This window comes from Cydia pomonella, chromosome 2 (genome assembly GCF_033807575.1).
Source record: "Cydia pomonella isolate Wapato2018A chromosome 2, ilCydPomo1, whole genome shotgun sequence".
Lineage (NCBI taxonomy): Eukaryota > Metazoa > Arthropoda > Insecta > Lepidoptera > Tortricidae > Cydia > Cydia pomonella.
Window position 1 is genome coordinate 32,245,147 of NC_084704.1, and position 27,962 is coordinate 32,273,108.

General features: G+C 40.5%; 1 protein-coding gene across 1 annotated transcript in view; it reads left to right on the forward strand.

Moving 5' to 3' along the window:
• Positions 1-27,962, forward strand: part of LOC133515380 (uncharacterized) — a 50,338-nt gene that overhangs the window by 3,649 nt on the left and 18,727 nt on the right. Inside the window, exons 2-15 of the mRNA XM_061847911.1 lie at positions 289-449; positions 951-1,070; positions 2,457-2,600; positions 3,249-3,321; positions 3,581-4,563; positions 5,770-5,961; positions 6,367-6,516; positions 12,992-13,144; positions 13,985-14,166; positions 14,274-14,433; positions 16,458-16,590; positions 20,425-20,505; positions 20,726-20,860; positions 22,587-22,761. Coding sequence (XP_061703895.1) covers positions 289-449; positions 951-1,070; positions 2,457-2,600; positions 3,249-3,321; positions 3,581-4,563; positions 5,770-5,961; positions 6,367-6,516; positions 12,992-13,144; positions 13,985-14,166; positions 14,274-14,433; positions 16,458-16,590; positions 20,425-20,505; positions 20,726-20,860; positions 22,587-22,761 — 2,842 coding nt within the window. The remainder of the gene's footprint in view (positions 1-288; positions 450-950; positions 1,071-2,456; positions 2,601-3,248; positions 3,322-3,580; positions 4,564-5,769; positions 5,962-6,366; positions 6,517-12,991; positions 13,145-13,984; positions 14,167-14,273; positions 14,434-16,457; positions 16,591-20,424; positions 20,506-20,725; positions 20,861-22,586; positions 22,762-27,962) is intronic.

Here is a 27,962-nt window from a genome sequence, read left to right on the forward strand (position 1 = left end):
TCCTATATATATTTCACTAAAGTTGTTGCATAATAAATCACCTCCTCAAAATATTTGCTATTTATTAATCATTTTATTACAGTCTTACTTACAGATCTTCTCGGGTCAGAGGTGTAGGGTTAGAGCTAGCTTTAATTGATGATCATAAGCGCATTGTAATATGTATGTATGTATGTCACTTTATTGCACATAGACAGGTTAACATAAAACATATATGAATATACTTACTTAATCAATAAAATATCTTTATCTTTAGTGCATTTATTAATATTCTCTCATTTATTTCAGACAAAATAGAACTAGCCAACATTTCTCAAGTAATTTATGAGATGATAGATATACTCTTGTGTGACTCAAACGGGGATCCTAAACCAGACGCCATCCAGCTGTTGTTTAAATGTCTGCTGCCAAAACTAGTAGCTGCCTCCGTCGACAATAAAAGTGCCAATGTAAGTAACATTTGTTTCATTTCTTGTTAGAAGGGCTATAAGTACTTGGGCACCGAGGCCTACCACGAAACACGAAATTTTTGAAATTTCGTTATGTGCCTCTCTAATGCTCTTGCTTATTGTAACAATAGAGAGGCAGATAATACAATTTAGATGTTCGTTTTTCACGGTACATCCTCTGGTTTGGTTCAATTTCAAATTACAATGCACTACCGAGCCCTATATGTCTAATGAGGACTAACAGGACAACATGAAAAGTATGCCTAGGTGAATATTGAAACAGACTGTTAAATATTTAAAATTAAACAAAACAAGCTTTACAAAATAAAAGGATCATGTAGTGAGTTAAAAACTGTCTGAGAATCATCATAGGTTTAAAAGTTTGCCAAAAAAAATATTGCAAAGAAAATTTCTGCATTGACATTCTTACAAATCATATTAAAGGGCTAAATAATTGTTATGTTTTTATATATATTTTTGCATTGACACTCTTCTTTTCAGAACTTAGTCAGAGCATCATATGTAACTTACTCGGGTTTGATACTGACCAAGTATGGCAACTCGGCCCTTTCCGCATTCATAACTCTTCTACAACATCTCTGCTATACCTGTGATGGTTTGGTGAGTTATTTACGTGAAGAATTTAATTTCATGATTTTTTTTATTTTGTCATAATAACGAGCAAATGTTGAAACTATTTAAAAGGATTATCCTTAAGGCAGAGCGCAGCACATATCACTTTATGTTTATTAGTCCATATAAATTCTTCCCTATTTCAATTACATTAAGGTGTAAAATGGAGCATCAAAGAGGGCAACTGAGCGGACGATGGGGAGAACATGCGCACAATAGTCAGTAAACCCTCTCGATAGAGAATCCCGGTATGCGCCGAAGTGATCCCTCGTGCGGCGGCCGCTGGCGCCGCGCTAGCGGACACTCTTGGTATCGCGGGGGATTTTCCCTCGTCACTGCTGGTTTGCAAAAGTGACAGTTGCGATTAATTCACGATGGAGCGTACACGATTGGCACGTTGGCTATGCACCCAGCTCAAAACTAGGATCTGGCAGACTATATGGAACTTAACAGCAAGAATGTCTTCACCTATTTTCAGTGGCGTAGCATGGGGGGGGCGGAGGGTGCGGTCCGCACCGGGCGGCACTTTGCCGGGGGCGGCGCTGCGGAGGTGTCAGTTAAAAAAAAAAAAATTAAATTTATTTTTTTATTTTTTTTATAAAAAAAAAAAGTTAATTTCTTCCAGTGTTTTTTTCGTCATTTTTTTTGTTACCAAATCCGGGTACCTATGCAGGTTCTATGCATGGGTGATGCAAGCACAAGGTTTCTCAATAACTATTATTTAGGAAACTTATTTCGTTTCAATGTTATTTTAAATAAATGTCTCAATATTGAAAGTGTGATCAAAAACTTTGCTGAAAGGAAGACTAGAAAAGTTAAATTTTAATCTTTCAGTTCAGTTGAGGTCGTTGAGGAGTTGAGCTTAGAATGATACTCGTGCGTAAAATAGCGTTCGTGAAGTAGGCGATTTCTCCATTATTCAGATTATTCTATTAAGTTTTCTCTGTAATGTTTCTAAGTGATATTCTACCTTCTATTCTATGTCAAAAAATGTTAATTTCACTTTTCAATTCAATAAATTATTCAATAAAACTAATAAAAGTACTCTTTTTACACCATGCCCAAATTTTTTATAATGGATGACAAAAATAAGAGGGCGGCAAATTTGGGATCCGCACCGGGTGCGAGTGACCTATGCTACGCCACTGCCTATTTTAGTAACATTTTTCTGATACTTGAACTATAAAAACTACTTAAAATATTACAAAAACGCTGGCTTCAATTACTCGATTGTACAATTTTGAACGTGCTGTAGAAATTTACATCTCTTTTTCCCAACTTATTTCTGTCGCGTTGGATATTTAATCTTCACAAAAAATGATAGATTGGAACCATAAAAAATTAATTACGTGAATTATTTTGGTGATATTTCAGGAGCGCGCGGAGGTCCGGTCCGCCCGCGTATCTCTAGTGATTGGTCTAATGAGTATCCTGCCTCAGAAGTCGTACCGCTTCATCGTCCGCTGGATCCTCAAGTTGTCCAACACGGCTAAAGTGTCGCACCGGCATATTGCATTGGTACGTCACTATTATATGGTAATAAGCAGAATCACACAGAACGATTTGCCTCGCGGAGAAATTGCTGTGCGAACACCTCGGTCTGTATAGACGCGCGTGGCCCACGGAAAACGCACGTGTGGTCGCAAATGTCGCAATGCCTCGGGTGAGGTATGTCTTACACTTCAAAGACGGAGCTGTTCGCACGGTAATTTCCACGTGAGGTGGCTTGTTTTGTGTGGAACTTAGGAACTTGGAGGTCCGGTTTGTCCACAAGAGTGCGCACAGCGCTGATGAGTATCAGAAGTCGGACCGTTTCATCGTCCGCTGTATCCTGAAGTTGTCCAACACGGTCAAAGTGTACCCTTAGTTGATATTCTTGTTGTTTAAAGTGGTTAATTTCTCAGATTGTTTCTTCACATTTTTCTGTAAAACATTGTGATATGCGTCAAAAACTTGAGCAAGTGATAAATTATTTTAAATTGCGCGTCTTTTCCAGAACACCTGCTCTCACGTCTAAAGAGGTAACGCTTTCAAACAAGGTCTTTGTTTGCGTCTTTAGATAAGAGATGCACCCTTAGTGCGCCTTTGTAAATATTGACACCAAGAGAATGTTATAAATTTGACACTAACGATGAATAGGTACCTAATGTAATTTTTTTCTTTTAGGAATTGATAGGGCAGTTGTTAAACAACGATCCAGAAGAATCCGCCGCACCTCCGCCTCCGACTGAGCTACCAGGTATACTACACTGACTGACAAATGAATTAGATAAAATAATTTTGTAGTACAAAATATTGTATCCGCTTAGAAGCTGAGGTAGATGGCGCTGCGCCATTTACTAATAAAAATACTAAGGTTTCAAAGGACTGATGACTTCTTGCTTTTAAGACTATCAGTTTCAATCATTATTTGTTTAAATTGGATATACAGTAAGATTATGTCAAATCTAGTAACTACTCTACCTAACTATAATTTGTATTGATGTTTCATGCATTAGCAGCTGAATCGGAAAATCAAGAATCTGTCGAACCATCGTCAAACCAACTAGAAAACTCTGAGACTTCAGCTCCATCTAGTAATCAAGAAGAATCAGGGAACCAAAATATAACAGCAATGAAAATTCAGAATACCTCCACACCTTTGCCGAACTGTTACGTTGTATTATCAAGGGCTCCTGAAAATGCAATAAAAAAAGCAGTGAACTATGACCCCACTCCAGGACCATCTGGTACACAAAATATAGCACCGGCTAATGACCCAATACCAAGTGATCCCACTTCCGGACCATCTGGTACTCAAAATGTAGCACCCGCTGATGACCCAATGCCAGGTGATCCCACTTCCGGACCATCTGATACTCAAAATGTAACCCAGTCTGATGACCCAATGATAGGTGATCCCACTCCCGAACCATCTGATAATCAAAATATAGCACCGGCTGGTGACCCAATGCCAGGTGATCCCACTTCCGGACCATCTGGTACTCAAAATACAACACCAATAAGCCCAGTACCAGGTCCATCGGGCCTTCAAATCAATGAGTCTCAAAGTACTGACTCAATAATTGGACCAGACATTTTTGACTCCGGGATACAAGATGCTACAATAGGCCTTGAAACTGAATGTGATGACTACATTATGTCTTTACTTAACAACGAGCAGCTGCCTGATCTGCCCGGGCCTATAGAGCTTGGTGATATAGATCTCCAATTTGCTATGTTTAATGAACTTAACAATCAAATTAATGAAGCTAATCAGTCAGTTGAACCAGCTACGCCTGTCAAAGATGCGACTGTTGAACTGGCTACGTCTGACAAAGAGGTGACGGTTGAACCGGCCACACCTGTCAAAGACCAACCGATTGAAGCTACGCCGCAAAAAAATAAGAAGACGAAGAGTAAAAAAGGTAGAGGGAGTGCTGCGGACACTCCGGCCCCGGAACCCGTGCCGATGGATGATGAAAGCAGCCAGGAACACAATGTAAGCATGAACTGAGCAATTTTGTTACAGTTAGAAGTTTTTTGCAATCTTAACAATTACATTGCATTTAATAGCCCTGAGGAACAGAACATGTTTATACTGGGTCTATCGCGTTTTTTTTTTGTACCTTTATTACGGACGTCGACACAGGTTACACCGGTCGTGGTAGCTAGCTAGGTTTGCAATCCGGATTCGAAATGTATGAAATTATCCGGATCTGGATTTGGATCCGCGGATCTTCCCATACATTTCAGATCCGTCGTGCAAACCCTAGTGGTAGCGAATAACTAATGAAAAGTCCATAAAGAAGTTGTCTGCCCATTACAATTTCAAACCCCACCACACATTTGCATGTAATGTCAAAAGGCCGACACGCAACACTCGCTGCATGTGCGCACATATACCACATATGTATACAAAGGTTGATCCTTCGGCTTTAACTTGTGGATCACCGGTCTCCGTGATAGACCTGGTAAAAAACATGTTCTAATATGTGCTCAAGAGTCGATAGTTTTAAATGCCCTACAGATAAATTTAAACTATTGTGAGTCGCGGCGTTTTAGGGTCGGCAACGCGCATTTAATACCTCTGGTGTTGCAGGCGTCCATAAGCTACGGTGACTGCTTACCATCAGGCGGGACGTATGATTGTTTGCCACTGTCGTGGTTTTTAAAAAAAGTCAATACTTTTTGTCATTGCATTTAATAACCCTCAGTGCTAGGCTTGAGTGGACGCTCGAAGCGGAACGTTCGGCGGGGCGTGCAGCGTGGCGTCGGGCTCACGAGTGATTTGAGCAGCGTGCACTAAGGCCGCTGCTATACGTTTGCATTTGTTGAACATGCACGCCGCACGCCCCACCCCGCTGCACGCCAGCTCGAGCGTCCACTCAGCCCTTACACTAAGAATAGTTGCAATTTAAACTGTCGTGAGTCATACGCTAACATAAAATTAATTTTACGGCTTTACTCACAACCGTGGGACATGTTTCGTAGAGTCTAGTTTTCACTAAAGAGTGCTGAGTGCGCGTCGCGTACCACATGCTCACTAACAGTGAAAAGTGGACCCTTTGAGCCTTCATAAGAAAGAGGTGAATCTATTTTGAGCTTTATTTCAAAGTGAAAGTACTCAATTTTGCGGTTAAGGTTAATTCACCACTCGATTATCGAAGATTGAGTACAAAAGCCATATTTTTATGTTCTTTCGCAGCCCGACATAATAGCCGAAGACGATACCGCAGGCCTGCTCCGACAACGCCCGCACACCGTACCCCACGCCGAGTTATTACGAGCCGTGTATGACCGCGTAAACGACGTGTCGAGTACGCTGCGAACGCGAGCACTCGCTCTGCTTAGTGATTGCCTGGCTAGTGCTCGTTCACCTCTTCGACAGGCGGTTTCAGTAAGTATTTACTTAACTAATCATTCGCTAGATGACGCTGTTCCGTGCGACATGATTCCTACATCGCGCAAGCGTTTGTTTTCTATGATGTAAATATAAACTTGCTTGCCTTGCCCTGTGTCAGCTCGCCCGCCTGCTGGATTTCAGACAGTATCACCGTATAGATGGCGCTGTAACGTGTGGGCCGATTCCTACATCGCGCAAGCGTTTTGTTTCCGTGGGTGTATAAATACCCCATGATCAGCTATTACGAGCCGTGTATAATCGCGTTAAGATTGCTACTAGCTAATGCTCGCCCGCCGCTGCGACAGGCTGTTTCAATACGTACGTGTTTACTAATACAACTCGACGGTGTGTGGTTATCGCTGGTTCCGTTTACAAACAGGTTGTTTGTGTATGGTACAGGAGCTGAACGGGTCCGGCGCGGTGTCCCGCCTCATGGTGGTGGCGGCGCGCTGCGTGAGCGACGAGCGCGCCGCCGTGCGCAAGGCGGCGGTGGCGCTGGTGCACCGCGAGCTCGTCGACGGACCGCCGCCGCAGCCTAACGACCTCGGGGTATGTAATTTGGCTTTTCAGAACTAAACATACCTTACGCAGTTGCCGTACGGTACCTTTAGATGCATACGTGATGTACCTGTGAGTGATGTTTTAGATTAGCAACTGAATCACAGTGTAAAAAGTAACAGTGGGCCGATGCCTTTGATGTTTGCGTAAATGCCGACATCGCTCAAGGTCACCGTACCTACCTAGGGTTGTCACAGACTTACACAACTGCCCAAAAGAGGAGGTAAATGTTTTTAGGTTTCATGTATGTATGTATTTATGTGTACTAATTTTACAAATGGCGTCCATTTTGGAAATAAAGATGGCGGGCGCCACTTTTTTGAAAATGTCGTCATGGGTGTTGTTTTCTGGGTTGTTGGTTGAGTAAGCAATTCCCTGGTTTGTTTTGGGTCTATCCTACTATAAAATATATTTATAATGCTAACTCGCAGAGCAGCTGCAGCGGTTCGCCAGCAGGAGGCTGACAAACTCCAAATTACCTTGCTGGAATTAAAAAAATCCAAGGAATTGTGTGCTCAATTGCTTAGTGAAAGAGAGGATAGTGAAAAGGAACTATTATTATCACTTGATAGTATAGAGAAGTTAAAGAAGGAACTATGTTCTTTAGAAAATGTTTACAATGATGTAAATTCAGAGCGGGCCCGGCTCCAGGAGACGGTTGACAAGTTTACTGAGTGTAGTGCAACATATGAACAGGCCTTGACAGACATCAACTCATTAGAGAGAGCACTGCACGACGCCCACGAGCAAATCTACGAGCTACAGGAGGCCCAAAATATTGCTGCAGCGGCACACACTCAAAACTTATTCGAGGAACTGGTCCGGCCCGACTCACAGTTGGTTGCCGCTCCAATTGAAAACCCTGTTGTTAGTATAGATTTAATCAATGAATCCACCACACCAAGACTAGTAAATTGCAGCGGAAACAAACTCAAAAAATATATTAAATTAAATAGAATGATTAAAAAAAAACCAGAGGTTATCAAAAATGAATAAATTGTTTTTTAAGAAATTGAGATTTTGTAAAATTAATGTTAATTTAGTGGATAAGTTAGACTTGTATTCTGTTCAATTAGAACATAGTAAACTACAGTATGAAACTGACACACAGATTTTAAAATCAAAAGTTCAGAGTTTGGAGGATTCTATACAATCCCTAGAAACAATAAATGAGAGTTCGAAAAAGGTGATTAATGAATATTCTTTAGCCATGGATGATTTAATATCCCAGATTAAGCACAATTCAGAGCGGTTTGAGTCGCTGACCAATGCCCAGTCATGTGCATGTAAGCAAGCGACTGGACATTTGTTGACCAGTGTACTCGATCCAAGCCTGTGTGACAGTTTACCACAACAGCAAATAAATGATAATAGCTCCTTCCACACTCCACAACAAAGCACACCTAAACCTAATATTATTATGTATTGTGATGAAATTGGGAGCAATATGAGCTCATTTTTAAACTATTACCTAAAGGGACTTAGTACAATCAGCAATTGTCTGCCTCACAGTAGCTTTGAAAATATCTTAAAACAAATTTTAAATGACAGTAATATTAATTCTAAGACAACACTGCTAATTCTTATGGGTAATAGGGGAAATGTGAACAAAAATAATTTACTTAAATACTTTGAACAGTTAAATTCACTTGCAGTGCATGAAATTATTATTTTCACATTCCCCTATTGTGAGCAAATGTCAGAGGCAGAAAATAACATTAGACATAAGTTGAATATATCTCTATATAATCTTTGTACATATAGTAGTAAGTTTATCATAATTGACACTAACAAATTTGTTAGTAAATACCATATGCCTATGGTGTTCTTGACTAAAGGTAAGTGTTACCTTTCAAATTATTACAAGAGACAAATAGCTTTATCGCTATCCTATTTACTTGACATTTCTGCCAAGAATTTGGCAGACAACTCTGCTCCTATTGAGCAGCCCAGTATGAGCTTGGAATTGGTTCCAGTCATAACCAATGATTTAAACTAGCTGTTAAGACAAAAGATTCTGTCTCTGGCAATTTAGTTTTAAATAAATATAATGAAAAATACTGTAAACATGGAAAGTATATCTACCTGGTGCATCAAAACATTCAATGTATTAGAGGAAAAGATTTACAGATTGAACTTTTTATGAACGATTATTATGTTGATATTTTATGTATTACTGAACATTGGTTAACAAATAATGAATTAATGCCTCAATTTAATAATCATCAGGTGGGAAGTTCGTTCACCAGAATTAGTTCCATACATGGTGGGTCGTTAATTATATTAAATAGTCAGTTAAAATTTAAGGAACGTAAGGATATTGTATCCATGTCTGTTGAACGGACTATAGAACTAAGTGCAGTAGAATTGGAGCAATTTATTGTTGTCTGTGTGTATAGGCCGCCATTAAGTAATTTTGAAATATTTGAAAGTGTAATGGATTCTGTGCTACTTAAAATATCATCTTCGAGTAAGAAATTATTTATATGCGGCGACTTTAATGTAAATATTCTGGAAAATTCAACAATGTCTTGTAGATTGTTGAATCTATTCAAATCTGGTAATCTCAACCACATGTTTATGGAGCCTACTAGAGTGACTGCTACTAGTGCAACCTGTATAGATAATATTTTCACTGATATTGTTCCTATTACTAAAAAAGTTATCAGTAATTTAGAATCAGACCACTTAGGTCAATTAATGGTATTTGAGACATTAAGGAAAAATACTTTGAGAAAACAAATAACTTTTGTACCAGTAACCTCGGACCGCGTAGAAAGAATGAAGCAAAGTCTAGTTCAGGCGCTACCCTTTTTGTCTTCCGATATGGGTCCAAATAGTATGTATAATTCATTCTTTCACACTTTTATGGATCATTATAATGCGATATTTACTTCAAAATCGGTCGTAGTTAGTGGTGCATCAGTTTTTAGTGAGTGGGCTACTGCGGACTTACATCAACGAAGACGTGCACTGTATGCCTTGTATGAGGAACGGCGGTTTAACACGAGTGATGAATTTAAAGAACATGTCAAGCAATATTCGAAAAAGTTTAAAATAGATTGTCATATAGCTAAGCGAAATTATCTAAGTCAAAGAATAAAAAATAGTCCCAACATTATTAAAGCAACCTGGAAAGTAATCAATGTGGAGACTGGTCGCTCGAAACACAGAGTGAATGATTTTAAACTAAATATTGATAACAAAATTATAGATTCCAATTTAGAAGTAGCTACAGAATTTGAAAATTTTTTCACTGACGTACCAGTTTTCACAACTAAGGATTTAAATTCATCACCCTCATCCGCTGTTACTCTATTAAAAGATAACGCTCCAGAGTGTTGTGGAGATTTTCATTTTGAACGTGTTTGTACCTCCGATGTAGTAAAGGCGTTTAATTCGGTTAATGTCAAAAAAACGAATGACCTCTGGGGAGTCTCTGTCCATGCTGTCAAATCCTTAGTAGAAATTATAGCGCCTGACTTAGTAATTATATTTAACAACAGTGTTGATTGCGGCGAGTTTCCTGATTTAATGAAACATAGTAAAATAACTCCTTTATTTAAATCGGGTAGCAACTCTGACCCCACTAACTTTAGACCGATATCTGTGCTACCAACATTCTGTAAGATTTTTGAAAAATGAATTCTTTCTCAATTAGTACGACATTTTAACGTCAATAATTTAATGCATAATAAGCAGTTTGGTTTTACACGGGGTCGCTCGACAACCGATGCTGGTGTTGAGCTAATTAAGCATATCTTCGATGCCTGGGAGGATTCACGAGATGCTATAGGTATCTTCTGTGATTTGTCTAAGGCCTTCGACTGCGTTTGTCATGAAACATTAATCAGGAAACTACACTATTATGGAGTTAGAGGAGCGGCACTGGATTTACTTAAGTCCTACTTAAATGGTAGAATACAAAGGGTCGATGTGAATGGACAGCGATCACCGGGGTCATTGGTCTCTATGGGTGTACCACAGGGGTCAATATTGGGACCTTTCCTGTTCCTTATCTACATAAATGACTTGCCATTCCTTGTAAAGACCCACCATGATATAGTATTGTTTGCAGACGACACTTCACTTATTTTCAAAGTCAAACGACAGCAACAAGCTTACAATGATGTAAACGATGCTATTTCAAAAGTAGTAAATTGGTTCAATGTTAATAATTTATTGTTAAATGAGAATAAGACTAAATGTATTAAGTTTGTCACTAGTAATGTAAGGCATGTAAAAACACGTGTCATTGTGAAGGATGAGGAATTGGAATTAGTTGATAGTACAGTTTTTCTTGGTATAACTTTAGATTCTAAACTCCAGTGGGGTCCCCATATTGCTACTCTTTCGAATAGACTGAGTTCTGCAGCTTTTGCAGTAAGCAAAATCCGTCAGTTAACTGATGTCAAAACAGCTCGATTAGTATATTTTAGTTACTTCCATAGCATTATGTCATATGGTATTTTACTGTGGGGTGGTGCTTCAGATATAAATACCATTTTTGTTCTGCAGAAGAGGGCTATTCGAGCAATATATAAAATGAACCATAGAGACTCACTGAGAGATAAATTTAAGGAAATTGACATCATGACAGTGCACTGTCAATACATTTATGAGAATATTCTGTATGTGCATAAAAATATTGCCGATTTTAAGAAAAATTGTGACATTCATAATATTAATAAACAAAACAAACATAAACATAAGTTCGCCGTGCCCTTCACTCGGCTCCATAAAATTAAAAAATCATTCATGGGTAATTGTGTGAGATTTTATAATAAACTTCCAAACCATATTACTGAGTTACCAATTAATAAATTTAAGAATCATGTAAAGCGTAAACTTATTTCTAAAGCTTATTATACCACACAAGACTACATGAATGATAAAACAACGTGGGATTAATTGTGATTCGAAATGATTAATTATTTATTATATTTGAATAATGATGATGAAATGGATATTCCAATGCATGTATTTCCTTTGTTGTTTTTATTATATTTGTTTGACATTTAGAATTTATTCTAGAAACAATCTAGACTAGTATTTTTTATACATTTTTTTTTTTGCATGACTATATTTTGTGAAAGTTTTAGTATTAAATTTGATCTATGAATTATATTCATTAGTATTATATATGGAATAATATTTACAACATCAATAAATTGCTCTGATAATTAGATTAAGATAATTATATGTAATACTGTCTTACTATTCATAAGTGCTTGTTGCTAGGCCTACATGAATAAAGTATATTTGAATTGAATTGAATTGAATTGTTGGGGATGTAGATTTTAAAAATTGCATCTATTTTGTAAATAAAGATGGCGGACGTCACTTTTTGAAATGGGTGTCGATGTGTGTAGTAGTGATGTCAACCATCGTTCATTCTAAAATGGACTCTATTTTTGATATCTGCACCCCTAAAAACCCCCAAAATGGATGTCATTTTCGTAATCCGAACCTCGAATAATACACCCATATCGAGTTTTAAGAAAAAATAATGTCCGCCATCTTGCATTCCAAAATGGACCTCATTTTCGTAAACGTAACCCCGAGGAACCTCGGAGATGAAACCCATATCGATTTTTAAGAAAAATTAATGTACGCCATCTTGGATTTCAAAATGGATATCATTTTTGTAATCGGCACTCCGAGGACTCTCCAAAATAATTAAAACATCAAATACTACATGATACATATACAAACAGAAGCAAGAAACAATTTCTTGCTTTTTAAATAAAGTCTTACACTACTCGTAATTTCTTAAAATAAGCTATAAAACAGGTCCGCCATTTTGAATTAAAAATTGATATCACATTATATATTTTTGATTACACTGAAACAAACAATTAGCACATGTTGTTAATTGTGCACAAATTGATTGATAATTTAAGACACGCGTCAGCCCTCAAAATCATATCTCTGAATACTAACAATGGCGCGTATGCGTATGAAACTCAGGGACCGCCCCTCCCGCCCCGCACGGTTGCTCTGTCTAGACGCCTTCGTCGACCGACTGTATTATTTCTTAGACTGTGTCTTAACTCTCTAATTGACAACGACTGATTGTTAAAGCAATCGACCGATCGGTAGCGATAAAGTAATCAACTTTCTCGCGCAAGAAACGTACGAGTGTATGTATATTCTCTGTGAATAAAAGATATGTATATTGTTGCTTGCTGTAACTGGTACGGATGCATTCGCCTGCGAAGAAGAAACTTGGGGCTGATTTAGACCGCACGCGAACTCGCATGCGATTTTAGTTACATTGCGGACTATTGAGGTTGCAACCAATTCGGCCGACCGACCAAATACCGCAATGTAATGAAACTCGCGTGCGAGTTCTGGCAGCGTGTAAATGAGCCCTTATTCATCGCATCGCATCTCATTAATCGATACCGGCAGATGTAAATTGTATCTTTTTTATTGGAAACTAATTTGCTCGTATATTCGACAGATTCTAGTGAGCCTGTGCCGAGACGCGAGTATAATAGTTCGCACAGCGGCCATCGCTTCTCTGGGCGAGATAGTTGTTAAACGACCGAGCGACGACGTGTTTGACGCGTTTCTCGCTGGCCCCATGCATCAGATGAGCGACCCTGAAACCAAGGTACTGTTTGATTACACATATTGATGTTTTAAAATTAGGTAACTGACGATATTCCGACTTACGACCATTGGAATACCATTCAAATTAAGTCTTAAGTGTCTAACGAACTGACCGATCGACTGTCGGTGAATCTTATTTATTTATTAAAACTTTATTGCACAAATTTACAAAAAAAGAGTACAAATGGCGGACTGAACGCCTTGAAGCAATCTCTACCAGTCAACCATTGGGCTAAGCACAGAAACAGTCTGTCGTAGAATTGTAAAGAGTTGATATGGAAATAGACTCAAGTCGAGACTACTATAATACTATACTTACACAAATATGTATTTTAAATATACCTACATATATATAAAAGTTTAAGATATATAAATATATATATATATATATATAATTTTTTTTAGGCGCCTCACGAAGGCTCGCTCAGCTACCATTTTTCAATAATATGTAATATCTGGACATTATTTTTAATTTCTGCGCGAACGAATATGTTCTACTTAAATATCAAGGTTTGAAGTGCAGAAAATATACATATTAAAAGAAAATCTATGAATAAAATTGCATGAAATTCGCAAAAGGAGAACCACCTTAATCTCCTTTTTTTCAAACTTACAACGAAATGTAACTTCAAATTAGGTCCGGAAATACTACGTATCCGGTGCTATGAGTGAAGATTATATGTAGAGGAATTTCATACAGCCTTACACACCTAGGCCTGTAAAACAACGTTCTTTTGTTTTTAAACGTCACATTTTGACACAACGTCTTGGCATCCAACCATCAAATAGGATTCTTCCCAACCCTTCGTTTCCCAGTTTCTAAAGTAATGTGCTATTACAGGTGCAAGAGCTAGTAGTAAACCTAATGCAGCAGGTAGCCTTCGATCGCCTACAAAAACAGACATCTTCAGCAGCCGAGAGTCCACTTCCGTGGCAGTTCCTAGCAGCCATCACCAGGCACAACATGCGGCGGCACCTGCAAAAGGCCTGCGTGCTGCTCGCCAAGACGTCGAAGTGCATTAAGTAAGAATATGTACATATATCCAGTCTATGTCAGGCTTTTTATTTCTCTTTTTATGGTTCGAGTCTGATGCAGGTAAAACAATGGTTTCTTCGTATCTTTTTCGCAGCCATCGCGTCGTGGACGCTGTTAGCACTTATCTAGGCGTCCAGGGCGATGAACGCGACCTACAATGCCTAGTGCTTCTAACGAGCATCGCGAGACTGGTCGACTACTCTGATGTCACCTTCATACTGGACTACTACTATAGTCTTGTAGACAACACGCAGGTAACTTGAAGATGGTTCTCTAAATCATTGCCAAAAAATATTTTGTCGAATGTCATTTCCCAACCAATTTTTCGCATAATTTCATTTCGCCGAACCTAACCTAACAGTTAGCAACTGTATATTTGGACAACAACTTAAAAAGACACTTTTTAAAACGCATTGTTTTAGCGCATGAGAGGAGGCCTGTGCCCAGCAGTGGGACGTATGTAGGCTGAATTATTATTATTATTATTGTTTTAGCTAGCAGAATGACTGTAAGTCTAATACGAAACATAAAAAGTTTATTTTTGTAATCTGACATCGTTATATGCAAAAAAAGTCGGTTCTGTCTGTTAGATCGCAGTTCACCTAACACGCTCTTCCTCGCTCGTCGTCGCACCTATCTTGTCTCTGTCAAATTACTAGACATTATAGTTTTTTTTTTTTGCCAAATGAATGCTTTGGCGAAAGAAATGTATTCCAAATGTTGTATGTCATAATAGTAAACTACTTAATAATAACTCTACCGAGTAAAACGTTGTCATAATGAAAGTTTGCCGAATGTTGGTTGCCAAAGTAAATCATCTGTGAAAAGTTTGATGGCAAGTGAAATTCGGTCAATAAAACTTCGGTGAAAAGGCAGAACACCCTTGAAGACATTAGTTTACTTGGATGTTTTGCCATATTTAAAATGTTCTGTTGAAGGCGATGGTTGTTGGAATATTACTACTACAGCTTGATTGACGCGAAGTTATGTCCTGTTTGCACAATCCATGCTTGTAGCTCAAGAAAATTAATAAAATCAGAAGAAATAATTCGTGTAGTTTTGTAAATTGGTACAGTTATACGTTGTGGTCTCCAGATAAACATACTAAAAGTCCTCGAGGGTGGGGTTTGTGCTGAGGGTGTAGGGGGAGAGGGAGGAGAAGGGTTGAAGTTATAATTTAGGAGCTACAGGATGTTTAAGTTAACAAAGAGACAAAAAATAAACGATTTAATTCTTTAATCGTCTATTTTTGTGTCTTTAATTTTAAGAAAACGTCGTTTTTTCGTTATCATTCATTTCGATATTTAGTAGAAGCAAGCTTAGTCACCTGCTGACCAAATATAAAAAAAGCCGGCCAAGAGCATGTCAGGCCATGCTCAGTGTAGGGTTCCGTAGTTACCCGTCCGTCAAAATAGACTTTTACCAAAACTTCAAAAACGGCTAGACCGATCAGGTTCGCTAGTTTTCCTTGAAAGTCTTTACTAAGCTTTGCTTTTACGATTTTTCCCTAATTTTTGGACCCATGGTTCAGAAGTTAGGGGAAGTAAAGGGAGAACATTTTTTTTTCTTTCAGAGCGATTATTTCCGAAAATATTACGTTTATCAAAAAATGGTTATTGAAGACCCGTATTCGTTTTGAAAGATCTAACGACATCCCACACAAAGGGTTGAACCGAAAAAAAATATCCCCACTTTCCGTGTAGGGACGTTACCCTTAAAACTTCTTCTTTTGCCACGGCTCATGGGAGCCTGGGGTCCGCTTGACAACTAATCCCAAGATTTGGCATAGGCACTTGTTTTTACGAAAGCGACTGCCATCTGACCTTCCAACCCAGAGGGTAAACTAGGCCTTGTTGAGATTAGTCCGGATTCCTCACGATGTTTTCCTTCACCGAAAAGCGACTGGGAAATATCAAATTATATTTCGTACATAAGTTCCGAAAAACTCATTGGTACGAGCCGAGGTTTGGAACCCGTGACCTCCGGATTACAGTCGCACGCTCTTACCGCTTGGCCACCAGCGCTCTTTTGAACAATGAACATTAAAACTACGAATTAATAAATATAATAAGGCACTTTTAGTATTTTTTTACTTCTTTGTGGTCGTATCCAACATCCGATATAGATTATATAATATAGCACCCCGTCAGTACAGTCCAGAACCACTACCAAAAAGGTGTATGGGATGTATGTATGTATATACTTTATTGTACATAGAAATAAAAACACAGTTACAGAGTAAATTAAATACAACCTGAAACGTTTCTTATTATTTTAGGGTCGTGACCAACGCCTAAAGCCGCTGACACTGGAGCTACTAACTCTGTGGTCGCGCTACCTGACACCGGCCGCTCGCACGGCGCTGCGGGAACACCTCGCCGCGCGCCTCGCCACCGCCTCGGGCGAGGACGGTCAGTATACTGTGTACTACACTACTGTAGGTTGACTACTGAAGTTAACACTGGAGCTACTAACTCTGTGGTCGCGCTACCTGACACCGGCCGCTCGCACGGCGCTGCGGGAACACCTCGCCGCGCGCCTCGCCACCGCCTCGGGCGAGGACGGTCAGTATACTGTGTACTACACTACTGTAGGTTGACTACTGAAGTTAACACTGGAGCTACTAACTCTGTGGTCGCGCTACCTGACACCGGCCGCTCGCACGGCGCTGCGGGAACACCTCGCCGCGCGCCTCGCCACCGCCTCGGGCGAGGACGGTCAGTATACTGTGTACTACACTACTGTAGGTTGACTACTGAAGTTAACACTGGAGCTACTAACTCTGTGGTCGCGCTACCTGACACCGGCCGCTCGCACGGCGCTGCGGGAACACCTCGCCGCGCGCCTCGCCACCGCCTCGGGCGAGGACGGTCAGTATACTGTGTACTACACTACTGTAGGTTGACTACTGAAGTTAACACTGGAGCTACTAACTCTGTGGTCGCGCTACCTGACACCGGCCGCTCGCACGGCGCTGCGGGAACACCTCGCCGCGCGCCTCGCCACCGCCTCGGGCGAGGACGGTCAGTATACTGTGTACTACACTACTGTAGGTTGACTACTGAAGTTAACACTGGAGCTACTAACTCTGTGGTCGCGCTACCTGACACCGGCCGCTCGCACGGCGCTGCGGGAACACCTCGCCGCGCGCCTCGCCACCGCCTCGGGCGAGGACGGTCAGTATACTGTGTACTACACTACTGTAGGTTGACTTCTGAAGTTAACACTGGAGCTACTAACTCTGTGGTCGCGCTACCTGACACCGGCCGCTCGCACGGCGCTGCGGGAACACCTCGCCGCGCGCCTCGCCACCGCCTCGGGCGAGGACGGTCAGTATACTGTGTACTACACTACTGTAGGTTGACTACTGAAGTTAACACTGGAGCTACTAACTCTGTGGTCGCGCTACCTGACACCGGCCGCTCGCACGGCGCTGCGGGAACACCTCGCCGCGCGCCTCGCCACCGCCTCGGGCGAGGACGGTCAGTATACTGTGTACTACACTACTGTAGGTTGACTACTGAAGTTAACACTGGAGCTACTAACTCTGTGGTCGCGCTACCTGACACCGGCCGCTCGCACGGCGCTGCGGGAACACCTCGCCACCGCCTCGGGAGAGGACGGTCAGTATACTGTGTACTACACTACTGTAGGTTGACTACTGAAGTTAACACTGGAGCTACTAACTCTGTGGTCGCGCTACCTGACACCGGCCGCTCGCACGGCGCTGCGGGAACACCTCGCCGCGCGCCTCGCCACCGCCTCGGGCGAGGACGGTCAGTATACTGTGTACTACACTACTGTAGGTTGACTACTGAAGTTAACACTGGAGCTACTAACTCTGTGGTCGCGCTACCTGACACCGGCCGCTCGCACGGCGCTGCGGGAACACCTCGCCGCGCGCCTCGCCACCGCCTCGGGCGAGGACGGTCAGTATACTGTGTACTACACTACTGTAGGTTGACTACTGAAGTTAACACTGGAGCTACTAACTCTGTGGTCGCGCTACCTGACACCGGCCGCTCGCACGGCGCTGCGGGAACACCTCGCCACCGCCTCGGGCGAGGACGGTCAGTATACTGTGTACTACACTACTGTAGGTTGACTACTGAAGTTAACACTGGAGCTACTAACTCTGTGGTCGCGCTACCTGACACCGGCCGCTCGCACGGCGCTGCGGGAACACCTCGCCGCGCGCCTTGCCACCGCCTCGGGCGAGGACGGTCAGTATACTGTGTACTACACTACTGTAGGTTGACTACTGAAGTTAACACTGGAGCTACTAACTCTGTGGTCGCGCTACCTGACACCGGCCGCTCGCACGGCGCTGCGGGAACACCTCGCCGCGCGCCTTGCCACCGCCTCGGGAGAGGACGGTCAGTACTGTTACAAAAAAGCGGCCAAGTGCGAGTCGGACTCGCGCATGAAGGGTTCCGTACCATTTAAGACGTATTAAAAAAAAATCTACTTGCTAGGTCTTGTTCAACATTTTACCACTTTGGACACACATTTTACCACTTTGGAACTGTCTCTCGCGCAAACTATTCAGTTTAGAAAAAATGATGTTAGGAACCTAAATATCATTTTTGAAGACCTATCCATAGATACCCCACACGTATGGGTTTGATGAAAAATTTTTTTTTTTAATTTATTGACGTATTAAAAAAAAACTATTCACTAGATCTCGTTCAAACCAATTTTCGGTGGAAGTTTGCATGGTAATGTATATCATATATTCTTTTTAGACTTTTCATTCTGTTATTTTAGAAGTTACAGGGGGGGGGACACACATGTTTTTCACTTTGGAAGTGTCTCTCGCGCAAACTATGTCAGTTTAGAAAAAATATATATTAGAAACCTAAATATCATTTTTTGAAGACCTATCCATAGATACCCCACACGTATGGGTTTGATGAAAAAAATTTTTTGTTTTTAATTTTTATGACGTATTAAAAAAAAACTACTTACTAGATCTCGTTCGAACCAAATTTCGGTGGAAGTTTGCATGGCAATGTATATCATATATTTTTTTTAGATTTTTCATTCTGTTATTTTAGAAGTTACAGGGGGGGGGACACACATTTTTTCACTTTGGAAGTGTCTCTCGCGCAAACTATTCAGTTTAGAAAAAAATGATATTAGAAACCTAAATATCATTTTTGAAGACCTATCCATAGATACCCCACACGTATGGGTTTGATGAAAAAAATTTTTTTTTTTAATTTTATGACGTATTAAAAAAAAACTACTTACTAGATCTCGTTCGAACCAATTTTCGGTGGAAGTTTGCATGGCAATGTATATCATATATTTTTTTTAGATTTTTCATTCTGTTATTTTAGAAGTTACGGGGGGGGGGGGGGGACACACTTTTTACCACTTTGGAAGTGTCTCTCGCGCAAACTTTTCAGTTTAGAAAAAAATGATATTAGAAACCTCAATATCATTTTTAAAGACCTATCCATAGATACCCCACACGTATGAGTTTGATGAAAAAAGATTTTTTGAGTTTCAGTTCTAAGTATGGGGAACCCCCAAAATTTATTGTTTTTTTTCTATTTTTGTGTGAACATCATAATGCGGTTCATAGAATACATCTACTTACCAAGTTTGAACAATATAGCTTTTATAGTTTCTGAAAAAAGTGGCTGTGACAGAATCGGACAGACAGACGGACATGACGAATCTATAAGGGTTCCGTTTTTTGCCATTTGGCTACGGAACCCTAAAAAACACACTAGTTATATATGAAAACACGGAAAACATACATCACATGGGTAAATTCTATGACGATCACGAGTGGGCCATGCTCATCTGACAGTTTGGGCCGCACCATAGCTGTCGTGGTTGCACGGAGCGGGTGAGCGGGTTAATGAAAAATAGTATGAGCAACGCTGACTGGCGTGGACACGTGCGTCGGGTTTTACCTTCAATGGCAGCCGCGTGCAGCGTGCGTAGCCCGCGCTAGCGGACTCCTAAGTTTTTTTAATAACCACATTTTATCCTGGCAGGGTCGCCATGTACGGACGGCGTTAATTAAACAACAGCTTCGTCAAAAGATATGATTTATTCTGCCTCCAATAGGTTAGATACACGTTCTTATATACAATGCTTATGTACTAAGTATACACTCACCACAATGTTAAATAGATTTTAGGAGTTTGTTCTGTTTTTATAAACTTGCCTTGACACATTGACGCGTATGTAAATTAAGCATAAGTTAACAGATAAGTTTACTTTTGTAGGTTGCCGGATACCGAGTGCAACTCTTGCCGCACATTTGGACCCTACCAACTTGCAGTGGGCTAACGAATTACTACAACTGTGTAAGTACACTTAGGCTGTGATTTGTTGTTATGCAGACGTGGGATTTTTTGCGGTAAATCAAATGATATGAAGTTGTAATTGAGAAATCACTTTTAAATGCTTCGTAATTTGTTGATCGCCCCTAGCTTTGTTTGTTATATTAATTTCAGAAGTTCGGTCAAAAATCACACTTGGAGCATATTTATTTTTGTATAGGTAATCTATTTTATGTGATATCAGCGGAGAAGCGAGCTCTGTGCGGCGGCGGCGTGTCGGAGTGGGTCCGCGCGGCCGACCTGTCGCTCGTGGCGCCCGCGCCGCCCTCGCCCGCGCTGCTCAACCTGTTCCTCACCGCGCTGCAGGACCCTCCGCCAGGTAAACGAGACATATCTGCGAACACACCAGGCTAGGTGCGGAGACGCGAGCTCTGTGCGGCGGCGGCGTGTCGGAGTGGGTCCGCGCGGCCGACCTGTCGCTCGTGGCGCCCGCGCCGCCCTCGCCCGCGCTGCTCAACCTGTTCCTCACCGCGCTGCAGGACCCTCCGCCAGGTAAACGAGACATATCTGCGAACACACCAGGCTAGGTGCGGAGACGCGAGCTCTGTGCGGCGGCGGCGTGTCGGAGTGGGTCCGCGCGGCCGACCTGTCGCTCGTGGCGCCCGCGCCGCCCTCGCCCGCGCTGCTCAACCTGTTCCTCACCGCGCTGCAGGACCCTCCGCCAGGTAAACGAGACATATCTGCGAACACACCAGGCTAGGTGCGGAGACGCGAGCTCTGTGCGGCGGCGGCGTGTCGGAGTGGGTCCGCGCGGCCGACCTGTCGCTCGTGGCGCCCGCGCCGCCCTCGCCCGCGCTGCTCAACCTGTTCCTCACCGCGCTGCAGGACCCTCCGCCAGGTAAACGAGACATATCTGCGAACACACCAGGCTAGGTGCGGAGACGCAAGCTCTAAGCGACGATGATGATGATTAACGGTGGCAATGTTGTTTTTTATACTACGTCGGCGGAAAATAAGCATCGGTCTCCGTAGCCTATGGACGCCTGCAACTCCAGACGCCCTACCACACAAAGCGAGATGCATTCACAATGCCCATACCTCTCTTTTGAACGTAGTTTAAGGGCATACCCGGGTCCGTGTCCGTAAAGTAACCATAATAAGATCGCTGGTCGTGTATTTTTTTAACATTTCCAGATATTACTTTAATTCCAAATTATTGTGATAGATTGCTCATTAGCAGAGCTGGGCACCGTTAATAAAAGAGTTAACTTCGGTAATCCGTAAAATAAAAATTTAACATCGTTAAACGTTAAAACATTACTTTTCAAAAGATTAACGGAAGTTAAAGTTAATCGTTAACTCGAAATCGTAAATATACGCAATAGGAAATAAAACTAATAGAAATAATCATAAATATTGATTTTTATTAAAGACTAATCTACTAATTATTTGGTATTTCATGGTAATCAATTACTAATTAATAAAACATTACATACAAACCTAACGGAAATTAATCGGAACGTGATCGGCGCGGCGCGGCAGCGCGAGGTCTTGGTGTGAGTAGGTACTTAGGTATTAACGATTAACGGATTTAAGTAAAGTTAACGGAAGTTAATCCGTTTCTCGAAAACTTAACTTTTTTAATTAACGATTAACGGACTTCTGCCCAGCTATGCTCATTAGCTATCTATTTGAGTTTTCAATTTCAATTTATACAATACTGTATGTACATAATAGGTGTTACATTATATAAAGTTAGATCATGACACCCTGTAAGGGCACACAATATTATTATTCTACATATTCTATTCTAGAGTATTAGGTAACATAATAATCAGGGATCGGAACAGGTTTTTTAGAAAAACTTTGAAATAAACATATATTTCGGCTTATTTTATACTCCAAATATAGGACTCGGTTGTGTTTTTAGATAACGACTTCGTATTATGAGATTGCCCAATTAGAAATGAAATAATTAACAAAGAACGAAAAAATACCGTTTTCGTTCCCATACAAAAAATACCGGTTTCCGATCCCTGATAATAATACCATTTTACTTAACATACTAATCAGAGAGTAGATTTAGTTATCACCCGTATGCACAGAGTGGACGGCGGCGTGCCACGGCGCCGCGGTGGCGGGCGCGGGGCGGCTGTGCGTGCGCTCGCGCGGCGCCGCCGCCGCCGCCGCGCCGGCGCTGGCCGCCATCTTGCACTCGGCGCGGCACGCGCTGCAGGCGCGCGTCAACGCGCTACTAGCGCTCGCTGATATCTGTGTCAGGTAGGTGCTCATTTTTAAGGCACAGTAGCCATCAGATACAGTATGTATTATTTATTTACATACACACAACCATCGTTACAGGCTATCCTAATTCGACTGTATGGAATTTGACACACAAAAGAAAAGGAATAGGTATATAGTAAATAGATTATTAGAAACTACAGTAACACAATACATATAGCGTAGCCCTTGTGAATTCGCTCAAAGAACAAAAAAACAAATCCATCTCGATCTTTATTATAATTAAAACTATTTACTCGAACCCGTTAATGTTTAGGTCAGAAATATCAGAATGGCACCGTTTTTATTTATGGCTTAGAAAAAAAATCTGTTACTTTAAAACCCCATTTTATTGTTTGCTTACAATCTAAATCGAAAGCATCTAAATCGCACCTGATAGATAGGCGACAAACTTCATGATGAAGTTTGAATTTCCACCTGGATACAAATAAACAATACATACAGAAAACGCGTGTGTTGTGTTATCTATGATAACAACCATTATTGAAATATTAACCTAACCTACGTTAACCTTAGTTAACTTATTAAGGGCCACTTGCACCAATCATTAACCCGGGGTTAACCGGTTAAACCTGGAGTTACCATGGTTACTAGTACAATTTTACACTGGATTAACGGTATAACCGGTTAACCCCGGGTTTGTGGGTTGGTGCAAGTGGCCCTTGCAGTTATCAAAGCGTAACAACGAAAATTGCCCAATACAATACCGAACACCTGGCTTAAAATAAGGAACTCTGACATGCCTGAATTTAAATACAAATTATATAAATTTTGCTTAGATAAATGTTATTATACAATTGACTAATATTTGGCATCTGTAAATCAATAAATAATTTTCTATAATGATTATGTATATTGTAAATCTTAGGTAGAAATGAAACCATGTATGTGTATTATGATTATTATTGTATAACTTACCTACAGCTTAAATTTGTATATATTTAGTTATAGTACCTAGCTAATAAGAAAAATTTGCATGCTTCTTCAAGTAAAATGTACGCATTTCAAATTACTGTCCACCTATGTTCATCACTACATTTATGCAAATAAATATATCTTTAACTTTAAAACATAGTATTTAGATAGTCGCGGGGAAGGACATAGCCTTCTAAGGCCAATCATATAACTAAAATTAGTAGTATTAGTAGTGAATTTGAAGTCAATAATGTGGGAGGCACGAAGTACTGCCAATAGGAACGCTCATTTGTTTGAAAATGGTTGTGTCCTATTTCAAGCAAGGCATTGATTGACATAGTGTTCAATCAATATTAAATATATAAATATTATGGAATAATCTTACACAAATCGTCTTAGCCCCACAGTATATTCCATAAGGGTTGTATTCTGGGTACATGACAACGGTATATATAACAGATATATACAGGGTGTAATTTCTTAGCGCCACTTGCACCATCCTACTAACCCGGAGTTAACCGGTTAAACCGTTAACTCAAGTGTTAAACAGTGTCAAATTGTACTGGTAACCATGGTAACTCCAGGTTTAACCGGTTAACCCAGGGTTTGTGGGATGGTGCAAATGACCCTTAATGGGTCAGTCAGGGCACCTACCAGATCCCGTGCTACCAAAATCTGTAAAGAGGGAAGGTCTTCTAAAACCGTTTTCGCGTAGCAGCACGGGATCTGGTAGCTGCCCTCACTGACCCATTAAGAAATTCCACCCTGTATATAGATAAATACATAGAAAACATCCATAGCTCAGGAACAAATATTTGTGATGAACACACAAATAAATGCCCTTACCAGGATTTGAACACGGGACTCCCTGCTTCATAAAAAGGGTCACTACAGAGGCATGGTATTCAATCTTGAAGAAGTTTGCTTAGGTACCAATGGTTCGCTGATAGAATCCGAAATCCTACTAAAGCTAATGGCAGTTAGCGGGAAAGATAAGAAAAAACTTGTATTTAGACATTTCACTCTAAACTTTATTCTGAAAATTGTGACACTCATAATCCTAAAATATAGGTATATACAATATGCGCTTGGAGGATTTGACAACCGGAGTCGCCTTTCAGAGCCCTCTGTCGAAAACCTCGGCCAATGGGCATGTATTGTATGGACTAACATTTATCTGTCATGACACTCATGACTATACGTTACGTACGAATAGCCATACATTTAACGTGCCCTTCCCCCGCAAAAATCGGTTACTGTTTTGTGCAGAAAGTTACAGACAAGGCGTCTCCAGTTGTTAAATCCTCCAAGAATATGCATATAATATTAAATTTTAATATAACTTCGTTTGATTATTAATAGTTTTATAAGAAATAAGTGTAATAACAAACATATTTATGGGCACAGCGCCTGAAATAAAAGAAAATGTATTAATTTACAAAAACTTTGAAATCGTTGTGTTGCGTATTTTAAATGGGGTCCATCTTGATTACATGCCATTTCGTGGCTATTTACTCTTTTTGTCAGATTTAACCGTAGTGCCCTTTTTACCATCCTCTATGTCAATTTTGGCATTATCATCCAGAAGGATAATATCAGACTTGTCATGATCATCCTTTTCGTCAGATTTGTCATCGTAATCATGTTCGTCAGATTTGTCATCATCATCCTTTTCGTTAGATTTGTCATCACCATCTTTTTTGTCAAATTTGTCATCATTATTCTTTATGTCAACCTTGTCGTCATCATCATCCAGTAGGATAACAACATCGGACTTGTCATCATTATCCTTTTTATCGTATTTGTCCGAATAATATTTTTTTAAGTATTTGAAATAATCATCGTTCTTAAAGTCTTTGGAGTTAACGTCCTTTTTATCGCGTAAACCAGAAATATATTTTTATAGAATTTGTAGAATTTGTAGTATTTGTAGTATTTATAGTATTTGTAGTATTTGTTGTCATCATCCTTATCAAATTTATCGCTTATAATTTTTTTAAACACTTTCCACTTAAACTTCGCTATTGCTATTGGCAGTTTAAACTTTGACACCGAAAATTTCTTTTTATCAAATTTATCCCAATGCTTGTCTTTGCCAAACCCATAGACTGATAGCTCACACACTACTGTCAGAATAAGTATGCTAAGTATCAACTTGGTTATCGCCATCTTGCTGACAAACAACAACTACTGCTGCTACAACAACTTGTAGTAGTGATATATAAGTATTAAACATTGTCTTTTTATATATTCTTTTTATCATGAAAAGTAATTTAACATCCTTTAAAATCGTTTTTTTCTATCACACATTCGCAATAATCTTAAAATTAATATGCCAGATGTGACTAATAACATCTTTACGAGTATTTAATTATCCTCGTGCACATTACTGTCACGTTCAAAATTAATGGACTACTAGAATCTTCCCGCGACTTCATCTGCGTGAAGTGATGATGATGATGAAGTTAGTTATTTGATGTAGGTGCTTATTTAAACAGGGGAAAAAGGTATCCTATGTTAATTATGTCATGCCTTATATAACAAACAGGTAACGAAAAGAAATGAAGTGTTTGCTGGGATAAGTATGTGCATTCGTGGAACATTCTTGACAAATTCAGATGCAGATTCAATCTTAACTTAAGCTTATTTGCTGTTTAAAAATGTTATGTTATTGATGCCCGGCAAACGGAAACATTTTCGCCCTAAATTTACTTGGCGCCGTACCGTGGAGCAGGAGTTGGGTGTATTGGGGATGGGGTGGGAGGAGGTTACCCAAGTTGCCCTGGACCGGAGTTAGTGGAAGAAAATGGTTCGAGCCCTACACCCCAGCATGGGGTCATCATCTTCCTCGCGTTGTCCCGGCATTTTGCCACGGCTCATTCATCTCAGTATGGGGTCATCATCTTCCTCGCGTTGTCCCGGCATTTTGCCACGGCTCATACACATCAGCATGGGGTTATCATATTCCTCGCGTTGTCTCGGCATTTTGCCACGGCTCATACACCCCAGCATGGGGTTATCATCTTCCTCGCATTGTCCCGGCATTTTGCCACGGCTCATACACCCCAGCATGGGGTTATCATCTTCCTCGCGTTGTCCCGGCATTTTGCCACGGCTCATACACTCCAGCATGGGGTTATTATATTCCTCGCGTTGTTCCGGCATTTTGCCACGGCTCATACACCCCAGCATGGGGTAACAAGATGAAAAGAAGAAGAGGGACTAGACTATAGATCGTCTCATTCACGAGGACGCGTGCCTTGCCGCGCGTAATGTCATGTTATTAAAGGTTTGATTTGACAAATCTGCGCGTCATCGTGGATGGCACGAACTGTAAGCCCGCGACTTCGTCCGCGTGGAAATCGGTTTGATTAATTTCCCCTGTCCCCCTTCAACGCCACCTCATATCCTTGAGTTCCGCGACAGAGTGACGATACCTCAACGCCGGTAACATGCGGTTTTTGAATAAATTAAAGAGAGCTTATAATACAATATGTGTGTAGATAAAGCAGTGTATGTAACTGTACATATTTAGGCGTTAAATCACTCGTGTGATACGTTTATGAAACTCACTTCGTCCGTTTCATAAACCCCTACTTGTGTTTTAATGCCTTTCATTATGTAGCAGTCACAATATTAAACTAGTATTACTTATCAAATGTAATCAAATTCAATGCAGTAAGTAGTTTTGCTTTGAGAAGGTAACAAACAGCAAGAGCGATTGAAGCATTTATAATAATTATAATATTAGTATGGATTTCCACCGAAACCTAGAAAAAATCATTGATACCACTGATGGTTTCATTTCCCATGATCTAGGTTTTGATCCTTTTTGAATGTGTCCTTTTTCATATTGTAGATAGAATACTGTCTTTATTGGCACGCCTCAGTAAAAAGATACAAGAACAGAAAAGAAACAATAGATTAAATTTAGAGGCAGACAACAGGTGGTCTTATCGCTAAAGAGCGATCTCTTTCAGACAAACTTTGGGTATTGTATCCATACATCAAGAGCTAAATTCCGCCATTTAGTTTTCTTCTATAGTACTTATTTACCTATTTTCTAGAATTTGAACTGTCGTGAGTGGTACCGACATTAAACCAATTTTATAACCCAAGTGATTTAAAATCATGTGAGTTAGACCGTAAAATTAGTTTAATATCTATTTGGTTTTAGCACTGGTATGTACAGTCAGCATCCAATATAATAGTGGCAGCCAAAGGGCAACAAGATTTATCTCGTTATTTTGGCTGTCACTGTACCT